This window comes from Microcaecilia unicolor, chromosome 6 (genome assembly GCF_901765095.1).
Source record: "Microcaecilia unicolor chromosome 6, aMicUni1.1, whole genome shotgun sequence".
In the NCBI taxonomy this organism is placed as follows: domain Eukaryota; kingdom Metazoa; phylum Chordata; class Amphibia; order Gymnophiona; family Siphonopidae; genus Microcaecilia; species Microcaecilia unicolor.
This window is the reverse complement of record NC_044036.1, coordinates 70,887,487-70,900,495: the sequence shown is the minus strand read 5'-3', so window position 1 is coordinate 70,900,495 and position 13,009 is coordinate 70,887,487. Positions and strand designations below refer to the sequence as shown.

General features: G+C 43.3%; 1 protein-coding gene across 2 annotated transcripts in view; it reads right to left on the bottom strand.

The window, feature by feature from the left end:
• CDC7 (cell division cycle 7) overlaps positions 1 to 13,009 on the bottom strand; it is a 158,559-nt gene that overhangs the window by 47,131 nt on the left and 98,419 nt on the right. For both annotated transcript variants that reach the window (XM_030207286.1, XM_030207287.1), the window contains one exon: positions 3,315 to 3,493. In XM_030207286.1, the coding sequence (XP_030063146.1) occupies positions 3,315 to 3,493 (179 nt within the window). The remainder of the gene's footprint in view (positions 1 to 3,314; positions 3,494 to 13,009) is intronic.

Below are 13,009 nucleotides of genomic sequence, written 5' to 3'. Positions count from 1 at the left end.
TTTGCTAAGGTCCAGGTTAGTGTGGGTGCAGTGTGCACTTGTGTCTTGTGTTTAGCTTTCCTGCTTTTCCCTTGTGGCTCCCCTGCTTTCCCTTTTGAAGCACTTCTGTTGGGTTGGTGCTTAGGAAGCACCTTTGGTAGTTTAGTGCTGTGGAGCACTGCTGTAGCTTGGTGCTTAGGAGCACCTGGGTTAGCTTATGTGTTTAGCGTTCCTGCTTTTCCCTTGTGGCTCCCCTGCTTTCCCTTTTGAAGCACTTCTGTTGGTTTGGTGCTTAGGAAGCACCTTTGGTAGTTTAGTGCTGTGGAGCACTGCTGTAGCTTGGTGCTTAGGAGCACTTCTGTTAGTAGTGCTTAGCAATTCTTCTGTTGGTTTACTGTAAGGAGCACCCCTGTTAGTTTAGTACCTAGGAACACTTCTGTTTCCAGCTTGTTCTAGTATCCTGGTCCCGGGGCATCCTGTATCCGGTAAGTCCTGCTGGCCACTCGAACAACTCCTGGGGGGGTTAGTGGCTAAGTGCAGGTGAAGCAGTGCGGACCAGTCCAGGGTACTCCAGTCCAGTGTGTTCCAGTCCAGTGCAGACCAGTCCGGTGTACTCCAGTCCAGTGTGTTCCGGTCCAGTGTGTTCCAGTCCGTGTGTTCCGGCTCGCTGGGCAGCACCTGCAGTCCTTGCCTGTGCCGGTGTGTTAGCCCAGTGTTGGTTGGTGGGTTTTGCCTGCTGCTGTCGCTCCTCGTCAGCAGCCCAAGGGCTCACATTTGCTCCAGAGCCCGTCCCCGCAGGCTCTGAACCTGAGAACCTGACACACAGAGATGATATGTTTGAGTTTGATTTTACTTGATATGTTCTTGTGGTTAGGAAACCCTTGATCCAGCTAATTATATTTCCACCAATCCTGAACTTGTCTAGTAATCTTATTAATATATTTTTGCACTGGATGGCCCATATTTTGTTACTAAATTTAAAAAGTTTCTACACAGGCCAGTTGTACTACACATTTTGGTCAAGAACAATGTAGAGAGCTTTCTAGTGCAAACCAACTTGATTGATATACTTCCTTTCTGTAGTATACAAACACATTACTCTTACCCTTACATATAGCTTGTTATGTGGTATTTTCTTTTTTTATCCTGCCTGTTCTGAAAGATTGATCATTGTGTCAAAAACTTGTCTGCATTTTTCCTCTCATTACATTTTACTCTGACCTGATATTTTTGTTTCCTTGAGTATTGCTAGGTATTTTTCCTCCCATCATATTTTACTCTGACTTGTTTTTGTTTCCTTGGGTCTTGCTAGACCAGCCCAGACCCCCATTTCCCTGGAGGCTTCCAAATCCTCAACAGAGGCTCTTGACAGTGGAGGAGGAGGGGGGCATCCCTTGACCTCCTGGTGCCTCAAAAAGGCAAACTTTTGACAATGAGACACCACTGCTGATAATCAGGCCTCGACTCTCAGCAACCTGAACTGGGCTTTCTTTTGAGAAGCCGCTGCGGACAAGAATTGCTAAGATTCTTAATGATCTTTTCCAAGTCTTTGCTAAACAACAAGCAGTCTCAAAATGCAAGCTTAGTCAAGCATGACGTGAAGTATGAGTGACAACCAATGCCACCAATGAACCACAACTGCTGAAGCCACTGAACAGAGCCAGATACGCACAAAGTCATAAAAGGCATCAGAAAGAAGGATGCCCCAGACTTCAATAATGCTACCTGTGGCGAGGTAGGTAGCTGCTGGGTCCATTGCAAGAGGGCTCTGACTACATAACCAAAGACAGACACCTGGATGCCACGTGCTGATATACAGTCACAGGACTCCTGAAGAACAGTGTTGCCCTACATTGGGCCAGTAATCTTGGTGACTACTGTTACCAAAGTGTCAATTCTTGAGAGGAGCAGAATTTATCCAAATCTTCATGCTCAGTACCCTGAAGAACTTTAGTCAGGTGCCTCCCACCCCACCAAAATCATTGCAAGAGGGCCCTGTCCAGGGACATTACCCCAAAAGGGAGTCTTCTTCTTTACTCGTATGTCTTCCACTGATGATAGCAGCAGAATTAGGGCCTGCTCATTGTCCGAGCCCCTGTTGTGGACCCTGGCTCACTTAGCCAGGGCCCCCTGAAGCCCATGGGGGTTAGAAGGACCTTCAGTGTGGCCTCAAAGCCCAACCTTTGAACTCTTCCTGAGCCCTCCAGAAACAAGTAGTGAGGGCCTGTATCATTTGGAACCCAAGGTCCCCAGAGCCTCCTGGGCTCTCACCTACTGGGGAGAAGGGACCTAGCAGGTTGAGAAAATGAAAGGAAACAAATTGCTGGAAAACTACTAAAAAGTTTAACGAAAAGAGGAATTATGAACAAAATACTAAAAAAGGAAGAAGAGATAGGCAAAAGACCTGCACGGGAAGGCACTGCGAAGTAAGAAAAAATACACGGTGCAAGGAAAATAATGATGCGTCCTCCCAGCTCTGCAGAAAAATTAAGACTGAGGGGCTTGAGCTCACGTGTCGAATGGGAAGGCACCAGCAGATTGCAGTGGGACACTACTGGAAATTTCTTCAATAAACTAGTCAGCACCTGCACCGTCTCCATCAGATGACATCACCCATATGTGAGAATACAATGGCCTGCTTGTCCTCTGAAAAAAGGATTTGCCATAAAGTACACAAATAACAAGTTCATTTCAAAATCTGATGGGTGAAGCTGTGGTTACTGTGAGCACTAAACTGTTTTGAAGTCATATCTAAAAAAGAAACAATGGGATTACCCTTGTATTTAAAATTATCTGTAACCCTTGAGCTGCAGTGAAACCCCCTAGCTCCAAAGGCTGGCATTGGTGGTCACCACAATCTACTTCCAAGGGTCGAAGGGAACCCCTTCCAGTAGATGATCTGACTGAATCCATCAGGTAAGGCTCCCTGAGGAAGGGGCACCCTGGTCTTAAAATCCTGAGACCTCAGGGACCAGTGCGATAGCAAGGCCCCTTGAAAGGGTCACACATGCGTTTAATCACCGCTATCGACCCGAGGACCTGAAGATATCCCATGCCCATGGGCCCTGTAAAGCACACACAGACTCCACAGCTGGGATTGCAACTTATGTATTCACTCCTCAGTGAGGAACACTGTTCCTTGGGCTGTGTTGAACAGGACTCCCCAAATATTCCAACAACTGAGAAAGAATGAAGTAGCTCTTTGTGCAATTCACCACCCAGCCCTGACAACTTATCCAAAAGACTGATATGGCTGGGATGCCAAGGAACACAATTTTTACATCTGCTAGGATTATATAAAATAAAATGCAGTGTATTCTAGCATAGCACATTACCTTGAAAGGCAAATACTGCATACTCTATCTGTTGCATAACATTCGCAGGTCAAGTTAGATGGGACAGTAGTGGTGCCTCTCCTAGCAGTACCATTGTTCAATGTTTTTGAAGAAACAATCTTCTTTTTTGTCAACAACTTCTTTGATTCAACGTCCATCACCTTGGTTTGCTTTGTGAGCTGTAATCAAAAAAGTGCAACATTTTCAAAAAAGTATAAAACAAACTGATACAGCAGTTTCCAAAAAGAAAGCCCAGAAATACTCGATCATTTTAAATTGGACCATGAAAACCCTCCTAACAAAGCAGATAATATTGAGAATTACACTATACATACTGAATAACTATTAAGATTGCATATAAGCAAAATGTTTTATATTTCTGCTACTATTCTACTAAATTTGGAAGCATAAAGAATTCTCAGAACAGACTGGAGAGAGAGAGAGAGAGAGAGAGAGAGAGAGAGAGAGAGAGAGAGAGAGAGAGAGAGAGAGATATCTAAGCACAAATCTATTTATACAATAAGAAAAGGGCAGAGTATCAGATATCTGACCAATAATACTATGTTTATTGTATTTCTTAATAAAATTAAACAATACATTTGAAAACCAAACTTGGAAAAAAAAAAAACCAACTCCAAAATATGTTCCTAGGAGAATGTGCAAAGGTCCATGAGGAAAGAAAATTAGAACCACTATACTGTAAGTAGTGCTGCAATCAATACAGAACAATTTCCTAACTCAGTAAGCCACAATCTCAAAGGGAAGAAGAAAAATAGTGAGATCCCAAAACAGAAAAAGGAACTTGAGAAAAAGTATAGGTATTAGGCAAAAGACTGCTCATTTAATTAGTTATGACCAATACTAATGCTCTCCACCCTCTCTTGGGTGGGTGGGTGGGGGTGGGGTCCAATGAGTTTAAGAGTCTAGGAAAAAAAAAAACCTATAATTGCATTGGGACAAAGATGCTGCATCATAAATTATACATTTGCAAGAATATCACATGAATAAAGATAGCATACCTTATGCTTGAGTTAACTCCTGCAATGTCTCTAAACACCTAAGAATCCCACTGTTAAGTGAAATTTTAGACTACTGTTGAGTGGATTCCATTCCCCTTTTGAATAAGGGGATGGAGGGTTTGGTCACTCACTCAACTAATACTTCTTGACACTCATGAGATTTTATATATGACTCCCAGTCAGGGTTCAGACCAAAATATAGCACTGAGACTGTCATGGCAACTTAAATTTGGATATAAGGAAAGAAGCTAGTTTTGGTAATAAGGTTGCTATCTTACAGTTTGATATATCCAGTGCTTTCGATATAGGGGATCATTCTGCGTTACTATAGTTGCTTGATCATGCTGGCACAGGAGCTTTTTTATAATTGGTTTCAAGGTTTCCTGAGCAACAGGTCTTATCAGGTGAAAATGTCTTGGTCATTGTCATCCAAACAGCAATCTGAATGTGGTATACTGCAGGGCTCGCCTCTATCTCCAATCTTGTTCAATATAATTATGGCTCCTCTGGGTAAAAGGTTAGCGGTCTTTGGGCTAAATCCTTTCATCTATGTGGACGATGTTATCTATATTCTGTTTCAAAACACCATACAGGAAATTGTGTCATTTATAAAGCATGGTTGGGCCAAGATGTTTAAGCTTAAACTGAACAGGGATAAGACCAAATTCTTGATAGTTTGCAGTCAATATCAGTCTGATACTACTAGTAGTTTAATTATTGATAATGTCACTTACAATTTGGAACCTAGTCTTAAACTGTTGGGAGCTGTGATTGATAAATATCCAATATTTGAACTTCAGACATCAGTTATGGTTACAAAGCTGTTTAGAATGTTGTGGAAATTGTGACAAATAAGAAATTATTTTTCCACTGAAATCTAATCATTTTCTGGTTCAATCGCTAGTGTCAACCAATTTGGATTACTGTAACATCATAAGTACATAAGTAATGCCATACTGGGAAAAGACCAAGGGTCCATCGAGCCCAGCATCCTGTCCACGACAGCGGCCAATCCAGGCCAAGGGCACCTGGCAAGCTTCCCAAACGTACAAACATTCTATACATGTCATTTCTGGAATTGTGGATTTTTCCCAAGTCCATTTAGTAGTGGTTTATGGACTTGTCCTTTAGGAAACCGTCCAACCCCTTTTTAAACTCTGCTAAGCTAACCGCCTTCACCACTTTCTCCGGCAACGAATTCCAGAGTTTAATTACACGTTGGGTGAAGAAAAGTTTTCTCTGATTGGTTTTAAATTTACTACACTGTAGTTTCATCGCATGCCCCCTAGTCCTAGTATTTTTGGAAAGCGTGAACAGACGCTTCACATCCACCTGTTCCACTCCACTCATTATTTTATATACCTCTATCATGTCTCCCCTCAGCTGTCTCTTCTCCAAGATGAATAGCCCTTGCCTCCTTAATCTTTCTTCATAGGGAAGTCGTCCCATCCCTGCTATCATTTTAGTCGCCCTTCTCTGCACCTTTTCCAATTCTACTATATCTTTCTTGAGATGCGGCGACCAGAATTGAACACAATACTCAAGGTGCGGTCGCACCATGGAGCGATACAACGGTATTATAACATCCTCACACCTGTTTTCCATACCTTTCCTAATAATACCCAACATTCTATTCGCTTTCCTAGCCGCAGCAGCACACTGAGCAGAAGGTTTCAGTGTATTATAAACGACGACACCCAGATCCCTTTCTTGCTCCGTAACTCCTAACGTGGAACCTTGCATGACGTAGCTATAATTCGGGTTCTTTTTTCCCCACATGCATCACCTTGCACTTGCTCACATTAAACGCCATCTGCCATTTAGCCGCCCAGTCTTGTAAGGTCCTCTTGTAATTTTTCACAATTTATTTTATTTTTGTTACATTTGTACCCCGCGCTTTCCCACTCATGGCAGGCTCAATGCGGTAGGCAATGGAAGGTTAAGTGACTTGCCCAGAGTCACAAGGAGCTGCCTGTACCAGGAATCGAACTCAGTTCCTCAGTTCCCCAGGACCAAAGTCCACCACCCTAACCACTAGGCCACTCCTCCACAATCCTGTCGCGATTTAACAACTTTGAATAACTTTGTGTCATCAGCAAATTTAATTACCTCGCTAGTAACTCCCATCTCTAAATCATTTATAAATATATTAAAAGGCAGCAGTCCTAGCACAGACCCCTGAGGAACCCCACTAACTACCCTTCTCCATTGTGAATACTGCCCATTTAACCCCACTCTCTGTTTCCTATCCTTCAACCAGTTTTTAATCCACAATAGGACATTTCCTCCTATCCCATGACCCTCCAATTTCCTCTGTAGCCTTTCATGAGGTACCTTGTCAAACGCCTTTTGGAAATCCAGATACACAATATCAACTGGTTCCCCTTTGTCCACATGTTTGTTTACTCCTTCAAAGAATTGAAGTAAATTGGTCAGGCAAGATTTCCCCACACAAAAGCCGTGCTGACTCGGTCTCAGTAATCCATGTCCTCGGATGTGCTCTGTAATTTTGTTTTTAATAATAGCCCCTACCATTTTCCCCGGCACTGACGTCAGACTCACCGGTCTATAATTTCCAGGATCTCCCCTGGAGCCTTTTTTAAAAATCGGTGTTACATTGGCCACCCTCCAATCTTCCGGTACCAAGCTTGATTTTAAGGATAAATTGCATATCACTAGCAGTAGCTCCGCAAGCTCATTTTTCAGTTCTATCAGTACTCTAGGATGAATACCATCCGGTCCAGGAGATTTGCTACTCTTCAGTTTGCTGAACTGCCCCATTACGTCCTCCAGGTTTACCGTGAAGTCAGTAAGTTTCTCCGACTCGTCCGCTTGAAATACCATTTCCGACAGCGGTATCCCACCCAAATCTTCCTCGGTGAAGACCGAAGCAAAGAATTCATTCAGTCTCTCCGCTACGTCTTTGTCTTCCTTGATCGCCCCTTTTACCCCTCGGTCATCCAGCAGCCCAACCGATTCTTTTGCTGGCTTCCTGCTTTTAATATACGGAAAAAATTTTTACTATGTTTTTTTGCCTCTAATGCTATCTTTTTTTCGTAATCCCTCTTGGCCTTCTTTATCTGTGCCTTCCATTTGCTTTGACACTCCTTATGCTGCTTCTTGTTATTTTCAGACGGTTCCTTCTTCCACTTTCTGAAGGCGTTTCTTTTAGCTCTAATCGCTTTCTTCACCTCACTTTTCAACCAGACCGGCTGTCTTTTGGACTTCCGTCTTTCTTTACTAATTCATGGAATATGTATGGCCTGGGCCTCCAGGATGGTATTTTTGAACAGCGTCCACGCCTGTTGTACAGTTTTTACTCTCAGTTGCCCCCCTAAGTTTTTTTTTTACCATTCTTCTCATTTTAGCACAGTCTCCTTTTTTAAAGTTAAACGCTAATGTATTTGACTTTCTGTGTACAGTTACTTCAAGGTCGATATCAAAACTGATCAAATTATGATCACTGTTGTCAAGCGGCCCCAGTACCATAACGTCCCTCACCAGATCATGCGCTCCACTAAGGACCAAGTCTAGAATTTTTCCTTCTCTCGTCGGCTCCTGCACCAGCTGCTCCATAAAGCTGTCCTTGATTTCATCAAGGAATTGTACCTCTGTAGTGTGTCCCGATGTTACATTTACCCAGTCTATATTTGGATAATTGAAGTCACCCATTATTATCACATTGCCATTTTGTTCGCGTCTCTGATTTCTTTTATCATTTCTGCGTCTACCTGCTCGTCAGTACACTCCTATCACCGTTTTTTCCCCTTTTATATATGGAATTTCAACCCACAATGATTCAAAGGTGTGACTTGTGTCCTGCTGAATTTGTAATCTATCTGAGTCAAGGCTCTCATTAATATACAATGCTACCCCTCCACCAGTCCGGTCCACCCTATCACTACGATATACTTTGTACCCCGGTATGACAGTGTCCCACTGGTTATCCTCCTTCCACCAGGTCTCAGTAATGCCTATTATATCCAATTTTTCATTTAGTGCAATATATTCCAACTCTCCCATCTTATTTCTTAGACTCCTAACATTTGCATATAGACATTTCAGAATATGTTTGTTGTTCCTATTTGCATGATGCTTAGTACCTGACACTATTGATTTGCCATCTTTTGTCTGATCTTTAGTTGTATTTAAGGGCACCTGGCCTACCACGGTCTGTTGTGCAACCTCACTATCCAGAAACCCTATCTTCCCTGTTTGTGAGGTATCTTTGCAAGATACCTTTTCCCGAACCATGCGCTTTTGAGCGACTGTCGGCCTTCCCCCCATTTCTAGTTTAAAAGCTGCTCTATCTCCTTTTTGAATGCCGACACCAGCAGCCTGGTCCCACCCTGGTTAAGGTGGAGCACATCCTTTTGGAATAGGCTCCCCCTTCCCCAGAATGTTGCCCAGTTCCTAACAAATCTAAAACCCTCCTCCCTGCACCATCGTCTCATCCACGCATTGAGACTCCGGAGCTCTGCCTGTCTCTTGGGCCCTGCGCGTGGAACAGGTAGCATTTCAGAAAATGCTACCCTAGAGGATCTGGATTTGATCTTTCTAATTTGGCTTCCAGAACCTCTCTCCCACATTTTCCTATGTCATTGGTACCCACATGTACCAAGACAGCGGACTCCTCCCCGGCACTATCTAGAATCCTATCTAGGTGACGTGTGAGGTCCGCCACCTTCGCACCAGGCAGGCAAGTCACCAGGCGATCCTCACGTCCACCAGCCACCCAGCTATCTATATGCCTAATGATCGAATCACCAACTACAACAGCTGTCCTAACCTTTCTCTCCCGGGCAGCAGTTGGAGACATATCCTCGGTGCGAGAGGATAGTACATCCCCTGGTGAGCAGGTCCTGGCTACAGGAGTACTTCCTACTTCACCAGGGTGATGCTCTCCTTCTAGGAGACCTCCCTCCTCCAAGGTAGCACAAGGGCTACTAGACTGGAGGTGGGACTTCTCTACAACATCCCTGTAGGTCTCCTCTATGTACCTCTCTGTCTCCCTCAGCTCCACCAAGTCTGCTACTCTAGCCTCAAGAGAACGGACACGTTCTCTAAGAGCTAGGAGCCCTTTGCATCGGGCGCAAACATATGACATCTCACCAACTGGGAGATAATCATACATGTGACACTCAATGCAAAAGACTGGATAGCACCCCTCTCGCTGCTGGACTGCTGACTCCATCTTAGTGTTTTTTGAGTTGCTAAATTAGATCCTGCAGTGGCTGTTAGATTCTGTTAATGCTGTGGTCCAAAGCTTTTAAAACTAAGTGGAAAAGACTATGGAGATTAGCTGTTAAAATTTGCTTTTTAATTTTGCCTAACACTAACCTACAATTCCTCCTTTAAACCCCAATCTTTAAGTTCCCAAAGCACAAGCAAAGTAGTGTTCACTTACCAGAGAAATGTCCTGTTCTCTCAGAACTTCTCATGGCTGTAAAAAAGCAGTATTAAGAAAACTACAGAGAGCTCAGAATACAACTGCCCGACTAATCTGTAAATCAGCTAAGTGTGAAAGGTCAATGCCCATTACTGAGAAGATTGAATGGGATACCTATGGAGCCTTGCTCAGTTTTTAAACTCTGTTTATTTGTTCATATGATTATTTATGAAGTCGCTCCTGCTTATATGCAGGGATTAATAGGTCTGTCAGCTAGGAACTCCAATTCTTCCTCTAGGGAGTTTTTAATTCTCTGTTATCCTGACTGAAGGAATATTATATATAAAATTATGCATTCGATCTGTTTTGTGTACCAGGCAACCAGATGGTGGAATTTATTACCACTAGATATTAGATCTGAGGAAAATTACTGCAAGTTTCATAAAATGTTATAAATTTTCTTATTTTGTAAATTTTTGATGTCTTCATACTATCTGTATTTTTTTCTTGCAGACAGGTCTGTTTTTCCTAGTGAGAACTTTATTGTATTTTCATTGTTTCTATATAAATTTGTAAGCCACATTGAACTTAAAGGCCAGCGTTGGTTAGAAGTATCAAGTAATGCAATGCAACCCATACTTTGTCCCAGAAACAGAGCTTGGGAATTCCTGAAGTAAAGACTAAAATGCCTCTCAACATTTTTTTTTAAACAAAGACAACAGCTCTCTCCTAGGCCTTTATCACTAATGTCTCCAACATACTACTAATTTCTAAAGCGCTACTAGACGTACGCAGCGCTGTACACTTGAACATGAAGAGACAGTCCCTGCTTGACAAAGCTTACAATCTAAGCAGACAAACAGGACAAACAAGACATAAGGGAATATTAATGTGAGGATGATAAAATAAGGGTTCTGAACAAGTGAATAAGGGTTAGGAGTTAAAAGAAGAATCAAAAAAGTGGGCTTTTAGCTTAGATTTGAAGACGGCCAGAGATGGAGCTTGACGTACCGGCTCAGGAAGTCTATTCCAGGCATATGATGCAGCAAGATAAGTTAGCTGTGGAGAAGGGTGCAGATAAGAGAGATTTACCCAGTGAACAGAGTTCCCAGGGAGGAATGTAGGGAGAGATGAGAGTGGAGAGGTACTGAGGAGCTGCAGAGTGAATGCACTTATAGGTCAATAACAGGAGTTTGAACTGTATGCAAAAACGGATAGGAAGCCAGTGAAGTGACTTGAGGAGAGGGCTAATATGAGCATAACGACACTGGCAGAATATTAGTCGTGCAGCAGAATTTTGAACAGATTGAAGAGGAGAGAGATGGCTAAGTGGGAGACCTGGGAGAAGCAAGTTGCAATAGTCTAAGCGAGAGGTGATAAGAGTGTGGATGAGGGTTCTGGTAGTGTGCTCAGAAAAGAAAGGGCAAATTTTGGTGATATTATAGAGAAAACGACAGATTTTAGCAGTCTGCTGAATATGTGCAGAGAAGGAGAGAGAGGAGTCGAAGATGACCCCAAGGTTACGAGCTGAGACAGGAAGGATGAAAATGTTATCCACAGAAACATAGAATGGGGGAGGAGGAGAGGTTGGTTTAGGGGGAAAGATGAGAAGCTCAGTCTCGGTCATGTTTAGTTTCAGATGGCGCTGAGACATCCAGGCAGCAATGTCAGACAGGCAGGCTGATACTTTGGCCTGGATTTCGGCTGAGATTTCTGGTGTGGAGAGGTAGATTTGGGAGTCAACAGCGTAAAGATGATACTGAAAACCATAGATGAGATCAGAGTACTAAGGGAAGAAGTGTAGATGGAGAAAAGAAGAGGTCCCCGGACAGATCCCTGAGGTACACCAACTGACAGTGGGATAGAAGTAGAGAAGGATCCACTAGAGTATACACTAAAGGTACTCTGGGAGAGATAAGAAGAAAATCAGGAAAGAACAGAGCCCTGAAATCCAAGTGAGGACAGCGTATCAAGGAGTAGGCTGTGATCAAGTGTCAAAAGCAGCAGATAGATCGAGAAGGATGAGGATAGAATAGAGACCTTTGGAACTGGCTAGGAACAGATCATTGGAGACTTTAGCAAGTGTTGTTTCAGTTGAATGAAGGGGGCGAAAGCCAGATTGAAGTGGATCAAGAATAGCTTGAGATGAAAGAAAGTCAAGGCAACGGCAGTGAACAGCACGTTCAAGTATCTTGGATAGGAAAGGGAGGAGGGAGATGGGGCAATAATTGGAAGGACAGGTAGGGTCCAATGAAGGTTTTTTAAAAAGTGTGGTGTGACTATGGCATGTTTGAAGGCATCAGGAACAGTCGCAGTGGACAGTGAAAGACTGAGGATATGACAGATAAAAGGGATGACAGTAGGAGAAATAATGTTAAGTAGATGGGTGGGAATAGGATCAGAGGAACAGGTAGTTAGTTTTGAGGAGGAAATAAGATGTTTAGTTTCCTCTTCAGTGATTTCAGAAAAGGAAGAAAAGGAGGCAGGGGTTGGAGGGTTGAGAGAATGGACTAAGGTGGGGGTGACCTGGTTGAGAATTCACGTTTAATCTTGTGAACCTTATCATGAAAGAACTCAGCCAGAGTGTGGGGGGAAAGTGAAGGGGGAGTTGGAGGTGAAGGCACTATGAGGAGAGAGGTCAGTGTGGCAAAGAGATGTCGAGGGTTTGAGCGAAGAGAATTTGTCAACTGGATGTAATAGTCCTGTTTGGCAAGTAAAAGAGCAGACTGGAGGGAGGTCAGCAAGAATGTGAAATGTATGAAGTCAGCATGGGCACGGGATTTCAGCCAAAGGCGTTCGGCAGAGCAGGCACAGGAACGTAGGTAGCGGATTCTAGAGGTCAGCTAAGGCTGGGGTTTGGTACCTTTTACAGAACGGGGAATGGGAGGAGCGAGAGTATCCAGAGCAGAGGAGAGAATAGTATTATAGGAAGAGACAGCCTCATTGACAGACTTGGATAACATAGTGGTAGTGAAGAGATTTGAAACACTGGCGGACAGAGTAGAAGGGTCAATAGCCTGAAGATTCCTAAATGTATTGGTTAAAATTGGACGGGACTGGGGAGGAGGGTGTTTAAGTGTGAAAGTTATCAGATGATGGTCAGAGAGGGGAAGAGTTGAGGCACAGAAACTGGAGAGTGAGCAGTTTGAGAACAGGATAAGATCAAGACAGTGGCCATTCTGGTGAGTGGGGGCAGTGAAGCACAGTTAAAGATTGAAAGAGGATATTAAAGCAAGAAACTGCGAAGCATAAGAGTCAGAGGGATCATTAGCATGAATGTTAAAATC